The sequence below is a fragment of the Engystomops pustulosus genome, chromosome 11 (assembly GCF_040894005.1).
Source record: "Engystomops pustulosus chromosome 11, aEngPut4.maternal, whole genome shotgun sequence".
NCBI lineage: Eukaryota > Metazoa > Chordata > Amphibia > Anura > Leptodactylidae > Engystomops > Engystomops pustulosus.
In genome coordinates, this window is record NC_092421.1 from 64,760,906 (window position 1) to 64,785,073 (window position 24,168).

Here is a 24,168-nt window from a genome sequence, read left to right on the forward strand (position 1 = left end):
GGAAGAAGACCATCATCAGCATCCATACACAGGATATATATATACACCATCATCATCATCCATACACAGGATATATATATATATATACACCATCATCATCATCCATACACAGGATATATATATATATATACACCATCATGATCATCCATACACAGGATATATATATATACACCATCATCATCATCCATACACAGGATATATATATACACCATCATCATCATCCATACACAGGATATATATATATATATACACCATCATGATCATCCATACACAGGATATATATATACACCATCATCATCATCCATACACAGGATATATATATATATACACCGTCATGATCATCCATGCACAGGATATATATATATACACCATCATGATCATCCATACACAGGATATATATATATACACCATCATGATCATCCATACACAGGATATATATATATATATATATATATACACCATCATCATCATCCATACACAGGATATATATATATATATACACCGTCATGATCATCCATGCACAGGATATATATATATACACCATCATGATCATCCATACACAGGATATATATATATACACCATCATCGTCACCCATACACAGGATATATATATATATATATATATATATATATATATATGTGTGTATATATATATATATGTATATACATATATATATATATATATATATATATATATATATATATATATACTGTTAGTTTGTTTAGATTGAGCCCCATGGGGACAGGAACCAATTTGCCATGCTTTGTGCAGCGCTGCGTAATCTGTAGGCACTATATAAATAAAGAATTATTATATTATATATATATATATATATGTATACATCATTTATACACATATATACTATCATCATAATCCATACACAGGATATATATATATATATATATATATATATATATATATATATATATATATATATATTTATATATAAAACATTAGAAGTCTATATATATATATATATATATATATATATATATATATATATATACCATCATCATTATCCTTACTTGGATACATATAAACACCAGCATCATCCATACAAAGATTATACATAACATCATCATCCATAAACAAGATATGTCTATGTACCATTATCATCATCCATACAGAGTATACAAATATATGGAATCATCACCCTTACACAGTATATATAGTATCATCCTTTCACAATACATACCATCATCATCCATAGATAGTATATGCTATCATCATCATCATCCATGAATAGTATATTCTATCATCATCATCCATACAAAGTATATACTATCATCATCCATACACATTATACAAATATATAGAATCATCACCCTTACACAGTATATACCATCATCATCTATGCACAGTATAAATCTATATAACATCATCATCATCATCTATACTAAGTAAATACCATCATCATTATCATCATCCATACACATGTGCACAGATAATGGGGCATATGTAGGGGTTAGACACATGCCTAATATCCTGTATGTGATAAATCACTTGTATATAATGTACAGGACAGTGTAGTGATCACACATATATGTAGTGTAATATAGAGAGTTTTATTCCAATACATATACTATAATAAACAGAGCAGACACAATATTATCCACTACTACACATAATATAACATGATGGTATTTAAGTGGATATAATATGATCTTATATCCTGTGATATATACTGTAAATCTATGAACTATGATCTTTTATACTGAAGTATTAACTTTGGTATTAAATACTCTAATCTGTTATTTACTAGATGTAATATTATGTGATCCGGTATAATTACACACTATGAAATTATATCTCTTATTTTATATGCTGCAATTCTATGTTTACTTGTATTATGTAGTATTGTTTATTGTTATACACTGTAAGATTTTATATTTCAATATATTATATGATATTTAGAAACAGATAGGAAAAAAAATCGATCAATGATTCAAGGGATCCACCTGGGAAACGATAATAAACTGAAGAATGTAATTATTGTTATGTTATTATATTATGTAGGATTATTACTATTATCACCACCACACAGGAGGAGTTTATAAACTTTCTTATAATTATAAAGCTGATGTGATATCTGGAAGTCGGGAAATAAGAGGGAAAGCGAAGAGGATCCATTATAATTACACAATATATGAATATAAAGGATATATTATATATATATATATATATATATATATATATATCCTTAGGACATAATCATTATAATCACACACAACACATATATGTACAGGACACAGGTACATACAAGATATACACAAATTGCAAATATATAACATATACTCACACAACACACGTATATACAATTCATAAGTAATGATCGTAATAATAACAAACACAACACATGAAGGTACAAAACACACACACACACACATATATATATATATGACACATTAGAATAACACACTATGTGTAGATATAGGACAGTTACATATAGGACACAGATACAGTTTTTACACGTGCACGCAGTGTATTCAACATCGCAGACAACACATGTACATATAATAATGCAAACATATGTCATACAAACACATAATGAAAACAACTAAATACAAATATGTATATCTATATTTACAATATAGATATACATATGTAAATATATACTGTACACACAGTATATACATCTATACACACCAATACACTCTCCAAATCTCACACATGTTCACAGTACATAATGTATACACACATCTCTATACACCATACATGTACACACAGTATATAAAATATATATGCACCCCACATGTACGCCCCAAATCTCACACATGTACACAGTATATAATGTATACACATATCTGTACACGGTACACAGTATATACGCTTCTCTGAGCCGTGACCTGTACAACTTCGAGTCCGATATTTATTTTACAATGTGTTTTATGTAGTATTTGTTACTTTTGTTGCACTTTCTGTTACAATGTTTCCTCTGTGTGTTCTCTCTCCATATAATTGTCGCCCCTGTAAAGTTTCCACATAGTGACAGATAACATCAGGACAAGTGGAGCAACCCCCCCCCTCATCGTCGCCTCAGAACCCCCCCCCTGTCACCCCTTTAACAGCCCCCCCACAATATGTAAATTATTACCCCCCCAATACTGTCTCTCGGCTCCCCAATACTGTGCCCCGGCCTCAGACCCCTGTCGCTCACCTCGGAGTCGGACGAGCTGTTCTGGTGGGTTTCAGTCTCGTTGACAAGCGATGACTTGACATCGGCCAGATCTCTCTCGGCCGAGGAGTTGTCGGAGATCTTTTCCTCCTGTTCCCCTTCGTCTTTGAACGAGATCATCTCATCGTTGGCCCCCAGATCGTCCCCTCCTCCGCCGTTTAGCTGCGGCATGATGACCGCTCCAAGTGCCGCAACCCCGGCAGAAGAAGACGCACGAGAACCGCAGGAGAAGCCGCCGACTCTGCGCCCCCCAACAACAAAACTTTCTGGCGCTTCTTCCTCCTCCTTCTCCGGCCGCGCACCCCGCACTGTGCTGGGGGAGGGAGGGGGAGGATTTGGGGGTGCGGGAGGGGGGGCCCGGGGTGCTGCTGCTGCCGCTCCTGCTACTGCTGTGCCTGAGCCTGTGCCGGGGCTTTGTGGAGCTGGGGGTGGGGGAGTCTCTGCTCCGGAGTCCTGCGCCCCCTCCCCCGACTCTACACAAATAGCAGAAAGAAGAAGAGGAGTCACCTGAGCCCCACAGTCCGGACTGAGACCCCCAAAAAGAGTCGGGCCAACCCCCCGAGCCCGCAGCCAGGACAGAGCCGCGGAATCACTCAGAGCAAGAAGTTACCACTGCAAGGAATCAAAGGAGGCTGTGATTGACGGCTGTGAGAGGGGAGGGAGGGCTGGAGAGAGGAGGGAGGGGGCACAGGGGGGCTCAGGAGAGGCAGGGGGGCAAAGGAGCGGGAGGAGGGGGGCACAGGAGAGGCAGGGGGCACTAAGAGGGAGGGGGGCAGAAGGGGGGGGATTAGTCACGCACTGGGGGGGAGCAGAAAACTTTCATCACATGGGGGGGGGGGCGGTGACGTTTCTGCCGCTTCATAAATGTCACCAAACAACAAGTGAGAGAAGATCACTGGACTCATAGGCAGAGGCGTCCGAGGGAGGCTCAGGCCCGGGCACCGCCACAAAGTGCACAAAGAAGAAGAAGAGGAGAACATTCACTTTACTAAAGTGCTGAAGTCGGAAGAGGAGGAAGAGGAGGGCAGGAGGGAGGGAAAGGAAGGGCAGGCTGTGGGCTGGAGCCTAAGAGAGAGACAGCAGGAAGACTGACAGCAACTCACAGGCAGCGCAGACACGGGGACACTGACACAGGGGGACACTGACACAGGGGGACACACACGGGGACACTGACACAGGGAGACACACACGGGGACACACACACAGGGGGACACTGACACAGGGGGACACACACAGGGGGACACTGACACAGGGGGACACTGACACAGGGGGACACACACAGGGGGACACTGACACAGGGGGACACACACGGGGACACTGACACGGGGGGGGACACATATAGGGGACACTGACACAGGGGGACACATATAGGGGACACTGAAACAGGGGGACACATATAGGGGACACTGACACAGGGACACACATACAGGGGACACTGACACAGGGGGACACATATAGGGGACACTGACACAGGGGTACACATATAGGGGACACTGACACAGGGGGACACACACAGGGGGACACATATAGGGGACACTGACACAGGGGGACACATACAGGGGACACTGACACAGGGGGACACATACAGGGGACACTGACACAGGGGGACACATATAGGGGACACTGACACAGGGGGACACACACAGGGGGACAAACACAGGGGGGCACTGACACAGGGGGACACATATAGGGGACACGGACACAGGGGGACACACACAGGGGGGCACTGACGCAAGGGGACACATATAGGGGACACTGACACAGGGGGACACACACAGGGGACACTGACACAGGGGGACACATACAGGGGACACTGACACAGGGGGACACATATAGGGGACACTGACACAGGGGGACACTGACACAGGGGGACACACACAGGGGGGCACTGACACAGGGGGACACATATAGGGGACACGGACACAGGGGGAAACACAGGGGGACACTGACGCAGGGGGACACACACAGGGAGACACTGACACAGGGGGACACACACAGGGGGACACTGAAGCAGGGGGACACACACATGGGGACACTGACACAGGGGGACACTGACACAGGGGGACACACACAGGGGGACACTGACACAGGGGGACACTAACAAAGGGGGACACTGACACATGGGGACACATATAGGGGACACTGACACAGGGGGGCAATAAAACAGGGGGACGCTGACACAGGGGGACACTAACACAGGGGGACACATATAGGGGACACTGACCAGGGGGACAATAAAACAGGGGGACACTGACACAGTGGGGCACTGACACAGGGGGACACTAACACAGGGGGACACATACAGGGGACACTGACACAGGGGGACACATACAGGGGACACTGACACAGGGGACACATACAGGAGGTACTGACACAGGGGGACACATATAGGGGGCACTGACACAGGGGACACATACAGGGGGGCACTGACACAGGGAGACACTGACAAAGGGGGACACTAACACAGGGGGGCACTGTCTCAGGGGGACACTAACACAGGGGGACACTGACACAATGGACACAAACACAGGGGGGCACTAACACAGGGGACACTATCACAGGGACACACACACAGGGGACACTAACACGGGGGGACACTGATACAGGGGGACACTAACACAGGGGACACTAACACAAGGGGACACAAACACAGGGGGACACTAATAGAAGAAGACACAAGCACAGGGAGACACACACAGGGGGACACTAATAGAAGAAGACACAAGCACAGGGAGACACATATGGGGGACACACACACAGGGGAACACTGACACAGGGGACACACACAGGAAGACACTAACAAAGGGGAACACTAAAACAGGGGGACACTAACACAGGGGGGCACACACAGGGTGACACTAACGCAGAGGGACGCTAACACAGAGGAACACTAACACAGGGGGGCACACACAGTGGGACACTAACACAGGGGGACACTGATACAGGGGGGCACCAGCACAGGGGGACACTGGTAAAGGGGGACACTTACACAGTGGGAAACACACAGGGGGACACTAACTTAGGCTGCATTCACACTGCCGTTGCCCGCCGTACCGTAGCGGGCAACAGCAGCGCACGGGGAGAGGAGGAGGAGGTGAGCGCAGCTCACCCCCGCCCCTCTCCGTAGGAAGATATGGCGCGCGGCACTGTACTACGGAGAAAGATAGGACATGTCCTATCTTTTTCCCGGGTACGGAGCGGTACGGCGCCGCATGTGTGCTGCACTGTACCGCTCCCGTTGGGCGCCGTGCGCCCATTGCCGTCTATACGTCCCACATATGGCAGTGTGAATGTAGCCTTAGAGGGACACTAGCACAGGAAGCACTGACACATAGGGACACTAATACGGGAGGACAGACACACAGTGGGATACTAACACAGGGGGACACTAGCACAGGGGGGCACTGATACAGGGGACAGTAACACAGAGGGACACACACATGGGGACAGTATCACGAGGGTGCTGACACGGAGGGACACTAACACAGGGGACAGAGTAACAGAGGGATTTTGACACAGGAGGACAGTAAAACGGGGACACACACACACAGGGGACAGTAATAGAGGGGGTCACTGACACAAGGGGGACACTGACACGGGTTGGGGTGGGCACTGACACAGGGGGATACTAAAACAGGGGAAATTGTAACAGTGGGACACTGACACAGCGGACACTCACAGAGGACAGTAACATCGGGGGACACAGACACAGGGACACATGCTCAGGGAGACACCCACACTGTGGAACACTAACACAGGCGCACTGACACAAGGACACACACAGGGGGATACTAACACAGGGGAACACTATTACATGGGACACTAACATAGGTGAACACACACAGGGGACAATTACACAGAGGGGTCACTAACACCAGGGGATACTAAGATCAGGGGACACTATTACACAGACACTAACACAAGGGGACACACACAGGGGAAACTAACACAGGGACTCGTGCTCAGGGGGACATTGAAACGGGGACACTAACACAGGGGGTACTAACCCAAGGGGACTCACACAAGGGACATGGACACAAGGGACCCACACAGGGGATACACTGACCAACACTTATACTGTACACACTCAAAACATGTATCACAGGGGGGAAAGCAACACAGGGGGACACTAGCACATATTAAAACAAGGGGACACTAACACAGAGGAACACATTCATAGGGAGATACCAACAGAGGAGGACACTCAAACATGGGACACTATCATAGGGGGACAGTGACACACACAGGGACACTAACACAGGAGCACACACGGGACAGTAACGCGGGGGGGGGGGGCACTAACATTGGGGACAGTAAAATAGGGACAATTACACAGAGGGGGCACTAACACAGGGGACAGTAACATAGGGGGACACTATTACACAGGTACACGCTCACCCACTCATGTACACCAATAGATGTTCACACACATGTCCTATCTTTCCCCGTGTGTACGGCTGTATGCCAGGCATCTCTATGGAGAGTTGAGGGCATATCTTCGTGTGAATTCGCCCATACACATATATACTCAGGGACACGTGCACTCTTCTTGGTACATGTGCACGCTCACCAATACATGTGCACATTTAGGGATACATATATGGATGTATCGACTTATAAACACTATACTAGAATACACATATACATATATAGTGACACAAGAACACACTCAGCAATACGTGCATGTTCAAGGATACATGCACACTCTTTCATACACGCATACACATATTTTCATGTTACCATGTGTCCAGGCTCAAATGCATGCTGAGGAATACATGTACACACTCAGGGACACAGGTAAAGATTTACACACATATATATGTTGTCAAGAACACCAATACACACCTATTATACATGTATGTACAACGGATGTACACATGTGCAACACCCTCGCCGATGCAAGGCGAAGGAGTGCTTGCGAATACGTCCCACAGCATGTCACTACAGCACACAGGGGACATTGCAGTGGTAGATCCTGCCTGGCAAGGCAGGAGTTAAGTGTTTTGTATGATGCAAGATCTGTCGTCCAATCACTTGTATTGCATCCTGTCTCTGTGAGCTGAGAGGTAATTGGAGGAGCAGCCACCACCTGACCAGTGGGAGATAATAAAACCCCTGGCCAGGTATGTTCTAGAGAAGACTCTTAGAGGAGTTCCAGTCAGACCAGAGAGTCTGAACAAGTTAGACAGAGAGAGAGAGAGGAAAGGGGTATCATCCTACCTTCAAGGGTGATACCTGAAGCAATCCAGGACAAGCTGAAGCATCCTTCCAGGACACAGCTACCTCCCAGCCTGCCATTGCATCCAGGCTGGTGATCTACCTACTGTGGCTTCCTCCAAATACCTCTCCAGTACTCCACCATCTTGTTAAAGGCACGTTGCTGATGTTCCTGTCGGTTCCAATAAAGAACTGTAAGTGTTTCTGTTCAACCTCTGCCTCCGTCAGGTCCCTGCTACTCCGGCTGTCACCATCACGGGCACCCTGTCCACCACACAACCAAAGGGTTGCCCCAGGGAGATCCGCTACAGCAGTCTCTCCCTCATCATTTCCTGCACACACCACCCTGCTGGAGACCTGCCAGGCTGTAGGACAGCCCTCCGGTTCCCCATACCAAGCACCGTGACAATAGCGTGCTTAGGCCGCAACCGCCAGCCACTCAGGTACTGCGGGCCCCGGCTGACTCCAGGCCCCAAGAAAAGGCTAGGCCCCGGTGGGGAATGTTGCACATGCATACACTCACATTCAAGTATACATACATACATACATACACACAGATATACATGCACACACTCATATACACATACACAAACTCACATATACATACATACACAATCATACATTCACATGTACATGCATACACTCACATTCACATTCATACACTCACATGCATACAATCACATATGCAGGCATACACTCACATATACATGCATATACACACATATACATGCATACACTTACATGCACACACTCACATGCACATACCTACAATCGCATATATACATGCACACACTGACATATACATGCATACACCCACCTTTACCAATACAAGTACACACTCAGTTAGAAATATTCACACTTAACACTGGCACATATAAGCATACAGGGCTCATTAAGTACAAGTATGCGTACAGGTTATTAGACAAATACAGTACATGCACACACTTCTGTATTCAGTTACACACTCACTTGCACACACAGTCACATGAATACAACACAATGGGGGTCATTTACTAAGGGCCCGATTCGCGTTTTCCCGACGTGTTACCCGAATATTTCCGATTTGCGCCGATTGTACCTGAATTGCCCCGGAATTGTGGCGCACGCGATCGGATTGTGGCGCATCGGCGCCGGCATGCGCGCGACGGAAATCTGGGGGCGTGGCCGAACGAAAACCCGACGTATTCGGAAAAACCGCCGCATTTAAAAAAAAAATTGTGTCGCGAAAATTACACTCACCTTCATCCTGGATAGGCCGGTGTATTTCGAGGCATTCCAGCGGACTTCAGCGCAGCAGCGCCACCTGGTGGACGTCGGAGGAACTGCTTTGATGAATCCCGGCCGGACCCGAATCCAGTGCAGAGAACGCGCCGCTGGATCGCGAACGGACCGGGTAAGTAAATGTGCCCCAATCTTGCTAATACCCACACCTAGTGGACATGGATGTTAGGGTTAGATGTACACTAGTGCAGATGTTTGCACGATGAGGGTTTTGCACAAATACTCTTATACACCCATGTCCCTGTATCTTTACATGTGCTCATGTATGAATACACATGCATACAGGTCGTTGCACATGTGAATGTATATCCTCATCCATAAATAGGAATACACTCTTACACATATACAGCTCATTGTATGTACACTCTAATATGCCCATTTTCATATAAAATGTTACATGCACACTACTCCTTGCACACTATACACTGGTATTAGCGTGCAACCCCTTGTACTTACACCCTCATACGCATATGACTCTTTGCACATACACTCACACATGCTCACAGATCCATACACATACACTCACACATGCTCACAGATCCATACACATACACTCACACATGTACACAGCTTCTTGCACATACACTCACACATGTACACAACTCCTTACACATACACTCACACATGCACACAACTCCTTGCACATACACTCACACATGTACAAAGCTTCTTGCACATACACTCAAACATGTACACAACTCCCTGCACATACACTCACACATATACACAACTCCCTGCACATACACTCACACATATACACAACTCCCTGCACATACACTCACACATGTACACAACTCCCTGCACATACACTCACACATGCACACAACTCCTTACACATACACTCACACATGTACACAACTATTTGCACATACACTCACACATGTACACAACTCCTTGCACATACACTCACACATGTACAAAGCTTCTTGCACATACACTCACACATGTACACAACTCCTTGCACATACACTCACACATGTACACAACTCCTTGCACATACACTCACACATGTACACAGCTTCTTGCACATACACTCACACATGTACACAACTCCTTGCACATACACTCACACATGTACACAACTCCTTGCACATACACTCACACATATACAAAGCTTCTTGCACATACTCACACATGTACACAACTCCTTGCACATACACTCACACATGTACACAGCTTCTTGCTCATACACTCACACATGTACACAACTCCTTGCACATACACTCACACATATACACAACTCCTTACACATACACTCACAGATGTACACAACTCCTTGCACATACACTCACACATGTACACAACTCCTTGCACATACATTCACACATGTACACAACACCTTACACATACACTCACACATGTACACAACACCTTACACATACACTCACACATGTACACAACTCCTTGCACATACACTCACACATGTACACAACTCCTTGCACATACACTCACACATGTACACAACTCCTTGCACATACACTCACACATGTACAAAGCTTCTTGCACATACACTCACACATGTACACAACTCCTTGCACATACACTCACACATGTACACAGCTCCTTACACATACTCACACATGCACACAACTCCTTGCACATACACTCACACATGTACACAACTCCTTGCACATACACTCACACATGTACACAGCTTCTTGCACATACACTCACACATGTACACAACTCCTTGCACATACACTCACACATGTACACAACTCCTTGCACATACACTCACACATGTACACAACTCCTTGCACATACACTCACACATATACAAAGCTTCTTGCACATACACTCACACATATACACAACTCCCTGCACATACACTCACACATATACACAACTCCCTGCACATACACTCACACATGTACACAACTCCTTGCACATACACTCACACATGTACACAACTCCTTGCACATACACTCACACATGTACACAACTCATTGCACATACACTCACACATGTACACAACTCCTTGCACATACACTCACACATGTACACAACTCCTTGCACATACTCACACATGTACACAACTCCTTGCACATACACTCACACATGTACACAGCTTCTTGCTCATACACTCACACATGTACACAACTCCTTGCACATACACTCACACATATACACAACTCCTTACACATACACTCACAGATGTACACAACTCCTTGCACATACACTCACACATGTACACAACTCCTTGCACATACATTCACACATGTACACAACACCTTACACATACACTCACACATGTACACAACACCTTACACATACACTCACACATGTACACAACTCCTTGCACATACACTCACACATGTACACAACTCCTTGCACATACACTCACACATGTACACAACTCCCTGCACATACACTCACACATGTACACAACTCCTTGCACATACACTCACACATGTACAAAGCTTCTTGCACATACACTCACACATGTACACAACTCCTTGCACATACACTCACACATGTACACAACTCCTTGCACATACACTCACACATGTACACAGCTCCTTGCACATACACTCACACATGTACACAACTCCTTGCACATACACTCACACATGTACACAACTCCTTGCACATACACTCACACATGTACAAAGCTTCTTGCACATACTCACACATGTACACAACTCCTTGCACATACACTCACACATGTACACAGCTTCTTGCTCATACACTCACACATGTACACAACTCCTTGCACATACACTCACACATATACACAACTCCTTACACATACACTCACAGATGTACACAACTCCTTGCACATACACTCACACATGTACACAACTCCTTGCACATACATTCACACATGTACACAACACCTTACACATACACTCACACATGTACACAACACCTTACACATACACTCACACATGTACACAACACCTTACACATACACTCACACATGTACTAAGCTTCTTGCACATACACTCACACATGTACACAACTCCCTGCACATACACTCACACATGTACACAACTCCTTGCACATACACTCACACATGTACACAACTCCTTGCACATACACTCACACATGTACAAAGCTTCTTGCACATACACTCACACATGCTCACAACTCCTTGCACATACACTCACACATGTACACAGCTTCTTGCACATACACTCACACATGTACACAACTCCTTGCACATACACTCACACATGTACACAACTCCTTACACATACACTCACACATGTACATAACTCCTTACACATACACATGTACACAACCCTTGCACATACACTCACACATGTACACAGCTCCTTACATATACTCACACATGCACACAACTCCTTGCACATACACTCACACATGCACACAACACCTTGCACATACACTCACACATGCTCACAGCTCCATGCACATACACTCACACATGCACACAACTCCTTGCACATACACTCACACATGCACACAACACCTTGCACATACACTCACACATGCTCACAGCTCCATGCACATACACTCACACATGCACACAGCTCCATACAGATACTATCATGACTGCACAGCACTCTGTGTACATACACTCGCACATAAACATGTGTCTTTGCATATAGCCTGCTAGTCGTAGAAGCCTCTATTCACATACACTCCATTTCATACACCCCCTTTGAGTAGTGTCTTGCATGCTGGACACTTAACCCCCGCCTCCCTGTTGTACATTATCTCAAGGAGTCCTTGCAGCCTGTGGAGCACAATGCTGCGCTCCATCCTGCAGAGCGGCTCAGTGTGTGCTGTGCAGCAGGGGGACTCGCGGATCCCGCTCCTCTGGGCTCTTGTCCCTGGATGCTGTGGGATCTGGAGTGTTGACGCATAGAAACTTTTTTTCCTGCTTTGTATTTGCAACATAAAAAGGAAGGACCTTGGGATTATAGAGTGCGGCTAAAACAATGGTCCGCACCGAGGCTGAAGATGCACTTGAACTTCCTCGGTTCCTCGTGCACAGAATAGCACCTGATTTACACCATCCCCTGACAAATACCTGTGACAAATGTATGGAGCACATTGTATTCATATGTATATTTCATGGGCTCAGCCTTGTACTGTATGTACAGAATACCTATTAGCTCTGCTCTGCCACAGCCGCTTTCTATAGGGGCCTAACCTTGACCCAAACAAGGCGATAACGCACCTCATCAAAGAGCAGGCACTTATATACAGTATGTATCGCTCCTGCCCAATCAGAAACATTGTCTCAAGGCCAAAAACTTTCATTATCTATCATAAGGGCGGAGGAGGCTACAAAATTTCCCGTAACGCTGCGGTTCTGCGGGCCGGGTCCTAATCTATATAATCCATGCAGGAATTCCATGCTCCAAGGTGACCAACATATATCACACAGTATGGGGTGAATTATTCATTAAAGGGACGGTACCATCTTTCTATAGATTTTCGGTTAGGAACACTGATTGCTGTCAGTGAATGAAGGACTTAGTTTTCCCGAGCTGGAGAATTGTGTCCAGTGTAAAGAACCAGGAATGGAAGCAGATACACTGGAGCCAACATTGCTCCTTGTGTGCCGATTACCTCGTAGTCTGAATTCTAGTACAATTTAAAGGTGAAGGCGATAGATCAGGTTGAGCAAAAGAGCTGCTAGTGTAAGTTCTTCCCAAATTTTTGCCAAAATTTTCAAAATGCCTGACAGTCTTGGAGGCGTTACACCCCTGCGGCTGCTGGAATTTCACTAAATTTGGACACAAATTTAAGATGTTGAACGGGTGCGAGTTCAGTTTGCTCTGATATCAGAAAGGTTTCCCAGAAATAGAATTTTTATTGCACACTTAAACTTTTCCAGCTTTACACCCCTCTGGTTGCTGCCTGGCACTGTGCAGACAGTGAGACACATTTACTTACCCCGTCCTGTCACGATCCCCGAGGTGCGATGTCCGACGAGGATGAAGTCCGGCGCGATTCACTAAGATCCTGCGCCCGATATCCTGCATTTGTCTCTTCCCCGCTCAGGTCCGCGGGAGTTCACCTTCTTCTTCCCGGTGCATGTAAGTGCTTTGTCTTGCGATACAATTTGAATTTTAAATCCTGCGTTTAGTCCGAATCAGTCGGATCGCTCGGCGACCCGCCGCCCGATTTGTGTTGCATGAAAGTCGGCGTGATTGCGCCAAAATTCAATCACGTGCCCCAGAAACCCCTGTTAAATGCAGCGCATATCGGAAATTGTCGGGAAACCTGACGGAAATTCGTTGTGCGGACCCTTAGTAAATGTGCCGCAGTATGTAAATCTGACAACAGTCTTAAGAAATTTTCTATGAATACATTTTGGATCTTACCGGAATATCATATGGTTATAGGGCACAAGTGGAAGATTTGTACATGAGGCACAACTGTGCTAAGGACTTTTCCCAAAAAGTTTACACAAAATTCAAAAAAATGCAACAATAATATAATTCAACCTTCCCATTATCAGAGGTTTTACGCTCCTTCAGCTGCTGCCTGGCATTGTGCACTAATACCCGGGAATACATTTCTGGCAGATTACAGGAAGTTCAGGGGGTTTATATTTTCAGCCAATTGAAAAATATCAATAATATTAGAAATGTTACAATTCCATAACAATTCCAAATAATTTCTAGTTCAATTCCTTGCAGATCTCTGCTTGCTGTCACTTTATAGGAAGCTTCATTGTTTATTTCTAGTGGATAAAGACTGGTCATGTGATGTCACACAGGTGCACGGCTCGTTATGTCCCTGGTCAAGTGATGTCACACAGGTGCACGGCTCATTATATTCCTGGTCAAGTGATGTCACACAGGTGCATGGCTCATTATATTCCTGGTCAAGTGATGTCACCCGGGTACATGGCTTATTGTATCCCTCGTCATGTGATGTCAGACAGGTGCACGGCTCATTATATCCCTGTTCAAGTGAGGTCACACAGGTGCACGGCTCGTCATATCCCTGGTCATGTGATGTCACACAGGTGCACTGCTCGTTATATACCTGGTTATGTGATGTCACACAGGTGCACAGCCTGATATATCCCTGGTCATTTGACGTCACACACCTCCAGCTGCTGCCTGGCATTGTGCAGACAGTGTAGAAATCAGGAGATAATTACTGGATGTTGCGACTTTCTACATGATTGGATGTTATACTGTATGAGTAAAACCTGTAGATCAGGGCACATTACAAATCCCCTTCTTTCGTGAAACATAATATCATCCAATGTATCGGGTACAAAGCCGCCATTTGTTCAGCGGCATCTGTAAAAATAAATAATAAAACCGCACATAAAAAAAAAAAAAAAGGAAAAAAATCAAAAGGAATTTACAATTAGTATTCAGCCGACAATAACGCTGTACGCGCGTTCCAGAGACGCCCTGATATTTGCTTCGCTCATTAACATACTATTTATCTGTTTCCAAGCGGATAGATCAATGATCACCATTGACAAAGTGCCCTTGAATGGAGAACCTGGGGGTAACGGAGACGCGGGGCGGAAGGGGTTAACGTCCATTGAGGAGGAAAGGGGACGATGGCGACACGTGGTGACGTCGGGGGCTGCTAAAATATTGAAGTTTGCCGGAGTCACATTCGCCCACAGTGGGGCTGACAGCGGGGGGTGAAAATCTCTCCTCTCAGCTCCATCAGGGCGCGTGCGAAAGTTATCACGCCTATTAGCATACGAAAGGCGAAGGAGGGAGACAAATATAAATTTAAAACAAAATCACCGTAAATGAAAACGTACAGCTTCAATATTAATCAGCGGAGCAGAAATCGTGTGAAAGGGAGCATGAAAAGCCGTAAAATAGATGTGCGCGTCTAATCAGACAGCGCTGCGCCGGCCACAAAGACGCCGGCTAATTAATCTCAGCAGGTCGGCGCTAACCTTCAGGCTTCATCAATAAATAAGACTTGGAACAATGTCTAGCGGAGGGGGGGGGGGGCTTCTCAAACTACTGGATGGGGACACCCGGAAAAAAAACAGGAGAAATTTACATTCCGGAACGGTAATTAGCAGAAACATTGTAAAAAATAAAAACGGAACGGGAACTGCTGTCTGATGATATTAACAGTGCGACCAATCAGCTCCCAATAAGACGAAATCCTTTGTTGCAATTTATTTACATGTGAAAATTGACGCAGATGTCTCAGATCTTTGAAGTGTGACGACTGCTTGATAGAAGTACAGGATAAGGTTCACCTTGTTATTGAGTCCCCTCCCACTGCAGTTAAGCTCCACCCCTATGTCTAATAGTTCCCTGATTATATACTTCAACCAAAAGACTTGGTGTAGATCTGATCACCGCTGCTTGTAGTAACTTCGTGATGAGATCTTGGATCCTTATAAGACAATGCTGGAAGTAACTTGCCTCTACTTCTAATAAATAGAGACCCCCCTTTAAATAGGCCCCTCCCACTAATTCAGGAGCGTTGCCACCCAGCAGGGCAGGGGTAACATCATGTGTATAATTACTGTGCCTCAATGTATCAATCAATGGGCGGTCCATTAGTCAATCTATTAGTTCATATTATTGTATTAGTTATCATTTATTATAATCATTAGTTATTATTATTCTATTAGTTATTATAATTTATTATTATTATTTATGATTAGTTATATTTATTATTCTATTAGTTATTATAATTTATTATAATTTATTATTAGTTATATTTACTATTCTATTAGTTATTATAATTTATTGTAATTTATTTATTATTATTGGTTGTAAGTATTATTCTAGCAGTTATTATAATTTATTCTGTTAGTAATTATTGTTATTATTATTCAATTAGTTATTATTAATTATTCTATTAGTTATTCTTGTTCACTTTTTGCTGTGAAGTTAGTTTCTATCTCACCCCAAGTGCTTTATTCTCATCAGTACAGGTCATTACTTCTCTATAAAGTCCTAGATGATCCTGATTATTATTCTGAGTGATAAAGGATACACACAGCTACAGACAGAGGCTGCTGGAGATAATAGTAAGTTTCTATCTCACCCCAAGTGCTTTATTCCCACCAGTACAGGTCATTACTTCTCTATAATGTCCTAGATGATCCTGCTGATCCTGGATGAGTGATAGAGTTATCTTTAAATGATCTCTAATCTTTCTGTGTGCAGTGTATGGGAGACATCATAGCAGCTAGTCTCCAGCATCCAGCTCAGGGAGAACTGATAATTAGAGATAGAGACTAAAGAGGGTAAAACTGCCACCTATAATGATCATATACTGTCTTACCCCTCCTGTACTCTATGCTCCTGGCATCTTATCCTGAAAAGCTTAGAGTGAGTTCATACAGTACGGTCTGATTCAGCTTGTTTTCTAGATTGGAGTGATTGCTCCAGCAATACAGGGGTTAATGGCACTTATGAATAAATCTGTTTCAAGGGCCCGGACTTGATCTCTGCTCTCTTGTGACAGGATGGACTTTTCCCAGAATGCACCAGCCTTGAAAAGAATCTAAGTAATACGGAAACACAGGGTCACAGAGGTTGAACCCTCCGGGGATGGGTTAGGAAGCAGCTCTGACTCAGTGCGGAGATCAGCGGCACAGGAGACGTGCTGGAGGGTAGAGGAAGGGCACTGAGCATCACGTAGTGCATGATGCAGGGTCCACAGCAGCACAGAGTATTTCAGGAGATGAGTGCGCTGGTTTTGTGGTGGTTATAGGCTGGATATCACATAGTGCATGATGCAGGGTCCACAGCAGCACAGAGTATTTCAGGAGAAAGGTGCGCTGACTATCACATAGTGCATGATGCAGGGTCCACAGCAGCACAGAGTATTTCAGGAGATAAGTGTGCTGGTCTTGTGGTGGTCACAGACTGGGTATCACATAGTGGAATTTGCAAGGTTCACAGCAGCACAGAGTATTTTAGGAGAAAAGTGCACTGACTATCACATAATGGACGATGCAAGGTCCACAGCAGCACAGAGTATTTTTAGGAGATAACTGCGCTGGTCTTGTGGTGGACACAGACTGGGTATCACATAGTGGATGATGCAGGGTCCACAGCAGCACAGAGTAGTTCAGGAGATAAGTGTGCTGGTCTTGTGGTGGACACAGACTGGGTATCACATAGTGGACGATGCAGGGTCCACAGCAGCACAGAGTAGTTCAGGAGATAAGTGTGCTGGTCTTGTGGTGGTCATATACTAAATATCACATAGTGGATGGAGTAGGGTCCACAGCAGCACAGAGTATTTCAGGAGACGAGTGCACTAATATTGTGGTGGTCATATACTAAGTATCACATAGTGGATGGAGAAGGGTCCACAGCAGCACAGAGTATTTCAGGAGATAAGTGCGCTGGTCTTGTGGTGGTCACAGACTAAGTATCACATAGTGGATGATGCAGGGTCCACAGCAGCACAGAGTATTTCAGGAGATGAGTGCACTGATATTGTGGTGGTCATATACTAAGTATCACATAGTGGATGATGCAGGGTCCACAGCAGCACAGAGTATTTCAGGAGATGAGTGCACTGATATTGTGGTGGTTTCATACTGAGTATTACATAGTGGATGGAGTAGGGTTCCCAGCAGCACAGAGTATTTCAGCAGAGGTTTGTGATTATTTTGTGGGAGGTCACAGAATGGGAGTTACATAGTGGAAATAGAAGTGTTCCCAGCAGCACAGAGTATTTCAGGAGGTGATTGTGTTCCCCTTGTTAAATTGTTTATTAATTGCTGCTATTATTTCCTATACATATTATTATCAGTGTAGATTTGTTTCTTCTATCCTCGCTGCAGTGACCTCGTTACAGTGTGTCAGCAGCTCCTCTCTAGTCGGAGGATTCCCACGTCCCGGCTCATGTATGAGCTATGTGAACAATGCCAGAGGCTCCGCTGTTGTGTGATAGCGAGGAAGCCGCCTATTTTAAGGCTTAGAGATGGAGCCGCTGCCAAAACATTCAGTGATGTCACCCAGTGCGGCAATAGTGACAGGTCCAGCCCCCCCTGCACCAGTATAGGGGGGCTGCATAGGGGAGGGAACCAAATATACAGAAAGGTCCCAGGAAAACTGATCCAAATCCCAGCTGGACAGTGGAGAGGAAAGTTACTAGAGATGAGCGGACACGATGGTCGGGTGTGGCGATGGGGGGCTCTCGTCTGGGCTGTCAGTGGATGGTGGGCCGCCAGGTCTGGGTAGGGTTAGCAGTTGTCCCATATTACTTCCAGGTTACAGATGATGGATTGTGCTCTGGGAGATGTTCAGAACCTCCTCACCCTGCTGTGCACTGTGCCATCCCTGCTGTGCTCCAGGGTTTTCATGATGCTGTTTGTTCACTAATGTTCCCTAAGAAACCTCTGAGACCTTCTCAGAACATCTGTAGTTATAAATGACACTCTCCATTTACCAATGAGACGATTATATTTGGGGGGTCTCAGGGGGGGCTAACACATCCGCATGTCACACAGATCACTCATTTAATTTTCTTATAAGTTTCATTACACTTGACAAATATTTGTTACTTTGTGTTTCTCTATCACACTGAATATTAACAACATTTAACTTTGTAACGCTTAAAGTTTAGGAAGATTTCGAGGGGTGTGAATACTTTTGCAGGATGATGGGAGTGTCAGTGGGTTAGGACTGTGCTGGTGTCAGGAGGCTGCTGTAAAGTTCTCCTATTTCTGTATATCACTGGTAGAAGCCTCTGTCTGCATTGGTTGGAGATATTGTAGATGGGGGGGGGGGGGGGGCAGATACTTTTCCTGCTGCCCCGCCCCCTCCTTATCAGCCAGCAGGATGTGATTCACTGGATGTCACCTTGTGGTTCTGGTGACATCATTGGTTTGTTTGTCTTTCTACCACGTTCACCGGTCAGAGACACGGCACAGCAGCGGCTGCTATCTGCGACATGACAAAGGCCACGGGTTGTCCTCATCGCCCCACGTGGCACCGCTCCCTACTCTCTGACCCCGGGGATCAGCACCTTCTATCACTTCCTTCTATCAGTAATCACTCAGACATCACGGCGCTCGCCTCCATAAAATGTCAATACAGAAAGTATCACAGGGTATTCTTGAGAATGACTTCACTGACACATAGTAACAAACAAGCAGCCAATAACAGAAACATTAAAGATACAGGAGTCCCAGGTCATCCACAAAAACCTTAACTGGGACTTGGATGACCTTTCCGCAATGTGTGAGGGAACCATAAGACTGTTAGTATGTGATCCCCTCAAGCTCTATGCTGCTGGAGATAATAGGAAGTTTCTATCTTACCACAAGTGCTTTATTCCCATCAGTACAGGTCAGTGCTTCTCTATAATGTTCTAAATGATCCCACTGATGTTTCTGAGTGTTAGAAGAGAGACACAGATGTAGACAGAGGCTGCTGGAGATAATAGATAATATTTGTTTCTATATTACCCTAAATGCTTTATTTCCATCAAAACAGATCAGTACTTCTCTATATTGTCCTATATGATCCTGCTGATGTTTATTAATGAAAGAGGAGAGACACAGACAAAGACATGGGGTGCTGAAGCTAATAGGAAGTTTCTATTTCACCTCAAGTGCTTTATTCCCTACTACTACTCAAGTGCTTTATTCCCACTACTTCTCTAATGTTCTATATGATCCTGCTGATGCTTCTGATTGATAGAGGCAAATACTGGAACAGACAGAGGCTGCTGGAGATAATATTAAATTCTATCTCACCCCAAGTGTTCTATTCCAATAAGTACAGGTTACTACTTCTTCATAATCTCTTCTATGACGCCGTTGGTGCTACTGAGTGATAGAGAGATACAGGCACAGGCAGAGGCTGCTGGAGATAATAGCACGTTTCTATCTCACCCGACATGCTTTTTTTTTTTTTTAAAACAGTACAGGTCATTACTTCTCTTTAATATCCTATATAATCCTCCAGGTGCTGCTTCATGATGGAAACACAGGTACGGGCAGAGGCTGCTGCAGATAAAATAAAAGTTTCTTTCTCACCCCAAGTGATTTATTCCCATCAATACAGGTCACAACTTCTCTATAATGTCCTTTATGATCCTGCTGATGCTTCTGTGTGACATAGGAGAGACACAGGCACAACCAGAGGCTGCTGGTGATAATAGTAGTACGTTTCTATTTCACCCCAAGTGTTTTATTACTATGAGTACAGGTCAGTCCTTCTCTATAATGTCCTATATGATCCTGCTGATGCGTGAGAGAGTGATGGAAAAAATTCTTCTCCATTTTCTGTGTGTAGTTTATAGAAGACAACTTAACAGCAAGACAGCAATAAATATCTCGGGGACAACTCAAATTTGGACTGGATAAAATTTTTCAATTGAAGTCATACAAAACATAGGGAGAGTATAGGTACTTTCCCCCGAAACACGGAGCACACCTTTTATAGTGTATATGTGTTATTCCACATTAATAGTCATACCAGACACAACCAGTGTACATGTGTGACGCATATTTTGTTATCCTGGACAATCCCTTTAAATCCTCGTAATTCCGCTTTGCAAAGTCCTTCCTGATTGGCCGGGCTCCTCATAAATTTCTTGATGAAGATTTTACAATGTTGCAAAAAAAAAAAAAAATTAAATAAAAACTTTTTGAAGCCGCAAAGTGAACTCCGCCGCTGTCAGGAGCTTCAAGAAGACGTCTTCTTAGTAAGAGGAGGCTCAATAAATGAAACATTTATGGCAGAGCCTTCCTCAGTCGGGTGTCTTGCGAGTCCTCGCTGCCTGTCTCTCCAGAAGATGATTTTAGTCTAATTTGCTCCCTAGGAAGTTCAGTTGCCTGCGCGGAGCAGCTGTGACGTCTCATCGCCTGGAGCCATAGAGTATAGAAGGTTCTCCATAGCAATGATCTGTGGCAGCCCGAGACTTGCACTAATTCTCCCTGCGATGCTGTCACCGGCCGCCGAGAGAGGAAGGAGAGCGCCAAATAATAACTGACCCCATGTAAGAGACTGCACAGCTTCATCTTCCATCATCACATCCATCCAGCTGTCAGATACTATATCAGTGATGTCATAAGCAGGGGGCGGGGCTGTGACTACCTCTCACACAGGATATACAGACAGGGGGCGGGGCTGTGACTACCTCTCACACAGGATATACAGGCAGGGGGCGGGGCTGTGACTACCTCTCACACAGGATATACAGGCAGGGGGCGGGGCTGTGACTACCTCTCACACAGGATATACAGGCAGGGGGCGGGGCTGTGATTACCTCTCACACAGGATATACAGACAGAGGGAGGGGCTGTGACTACCTCTCACACAGGATATACAGGCAGGGGGCGGGGCTGTAACTACCTCTCACACAGGATATACAGGCAGGGGACGGGGCTGTGACTACCTCTCACACAGGATATACAGGCAGGGGGCGGGGCTGTGACTACCTCTCACACAGGATATACAGGCAGGGGGCGGGGCTGTGACTACCTCTCACACAGGATATACAGGCAGGGGGCGGGGCTGTGATTACCTCTCACACAGGATATACAGGCAGGGGACGGGGCTGTGACTACCTCTCACACAGGATATACAGGCAGGGGACGGGGCTGTGACTACCTCTCACACAGGATATACAGGCAGGGGGCGGGGCTGTGACTACCTCTCACACAGGATATACAGGCAGGGGGCGGGGCTACCTCTCACACAGGATATACAGGAAGGGGGCGGGGCTGTGACTACCTCTCACACAGGATATACAGACAGAGGGAGGGGCTGTGACCACCTCTCACACAGGATATACAGGCAGGGGGCGGGGCTACAACTCACACAGGATATACAGGAAGGGGGCGGGGCTGTGACTACCTCTTACACAGGATATACAGGCAGGGGGCGGGGCTGTGACTACCTCTCACACAGGATATACAGGAAGGGGGCAGGGCTGTGACCACCTCTCACACAGGATATACAGACAGGGGGCGGGGCTGTGACTACCTCTCACACAGGATATACAGACAGAGGGAGGGGCTGTGACCACCTCTCACACAGGATATACAGGCAGGGGGCGGGGCTACAACTCACACAGGATACACAGGAAGGGGGCGGGGCTGTGACTACCTCTTACACAGGATATACAGGCAGGGGGCGGGGCTGTGACTACCTCTCACACAGGATATACAGGAAGGGGGCAGGGCTGTGACCATCTCTCACACAGGATATACAGACAGGGGGCGAGGCTGTGACTACCTCTCACACAGGATATATAGGCAGGGGGCGGGGCTGTAACTACCTCTCACACAGGATATACAGGCAGGGGGCAGGACTATGACTACCTATTACACAGGATATACAGGCAGGGGGCGGGGCTACCTCTCACACGGGATATACAGGCAGGGGGCGGGGCTACCTCTCACACTGTATATACAGGAAGGGGGCGGGGCTGTGACTACCTCTCACACAGGATATACAGGCAGGGGGTGGGGCTATGACTACCTCTCACACAGGATATACAGGCAGGGGGTAGGGCTGTGACTACCTCTCACATAGGATATATACAGGCAGGGGGCGGGGCTGTGACTACCTCTCACACAGTATATACA

General features: G+C 45.6%; 1 protein-coding gene across 43 annotated transcripts in view; it reads right to left on the reverse strand.

Annotated features, from left to right (window-relative positions):
* The window catches only part of TCF7L2 (transcription factor 7 like 2), a 157,931-nt gene extending 154,058 nt beyond the window's left edge, over positions 1–3,873 (reverse strand). For 13 of the 43 annotated variants that reach the window (XM_072131439.1, XM_072131435.1, XM_072131464.1 and 10 more), the window contains exon 1: positions 3,159–3,869. In XM_072131439.1, the coding sequence (XP_071987540.1) occupies positions 3,159–3,347 (189 nt within the window). In that variant the 5' untranslated portion in view covers positions 3,348–3,869. Of the gene's footprint in view, positions 1–3,158 lie in introns of all 43 variants that reach the window. The other 30 variants (XM_072131472.1, XM_072131471.1, XM_072131470.1 and 27 more) reach the window with 7 other exon arrangements.
* Between the last annotated feature and the right edge of the window lie 20,295 nt (positions 3,874–24,168).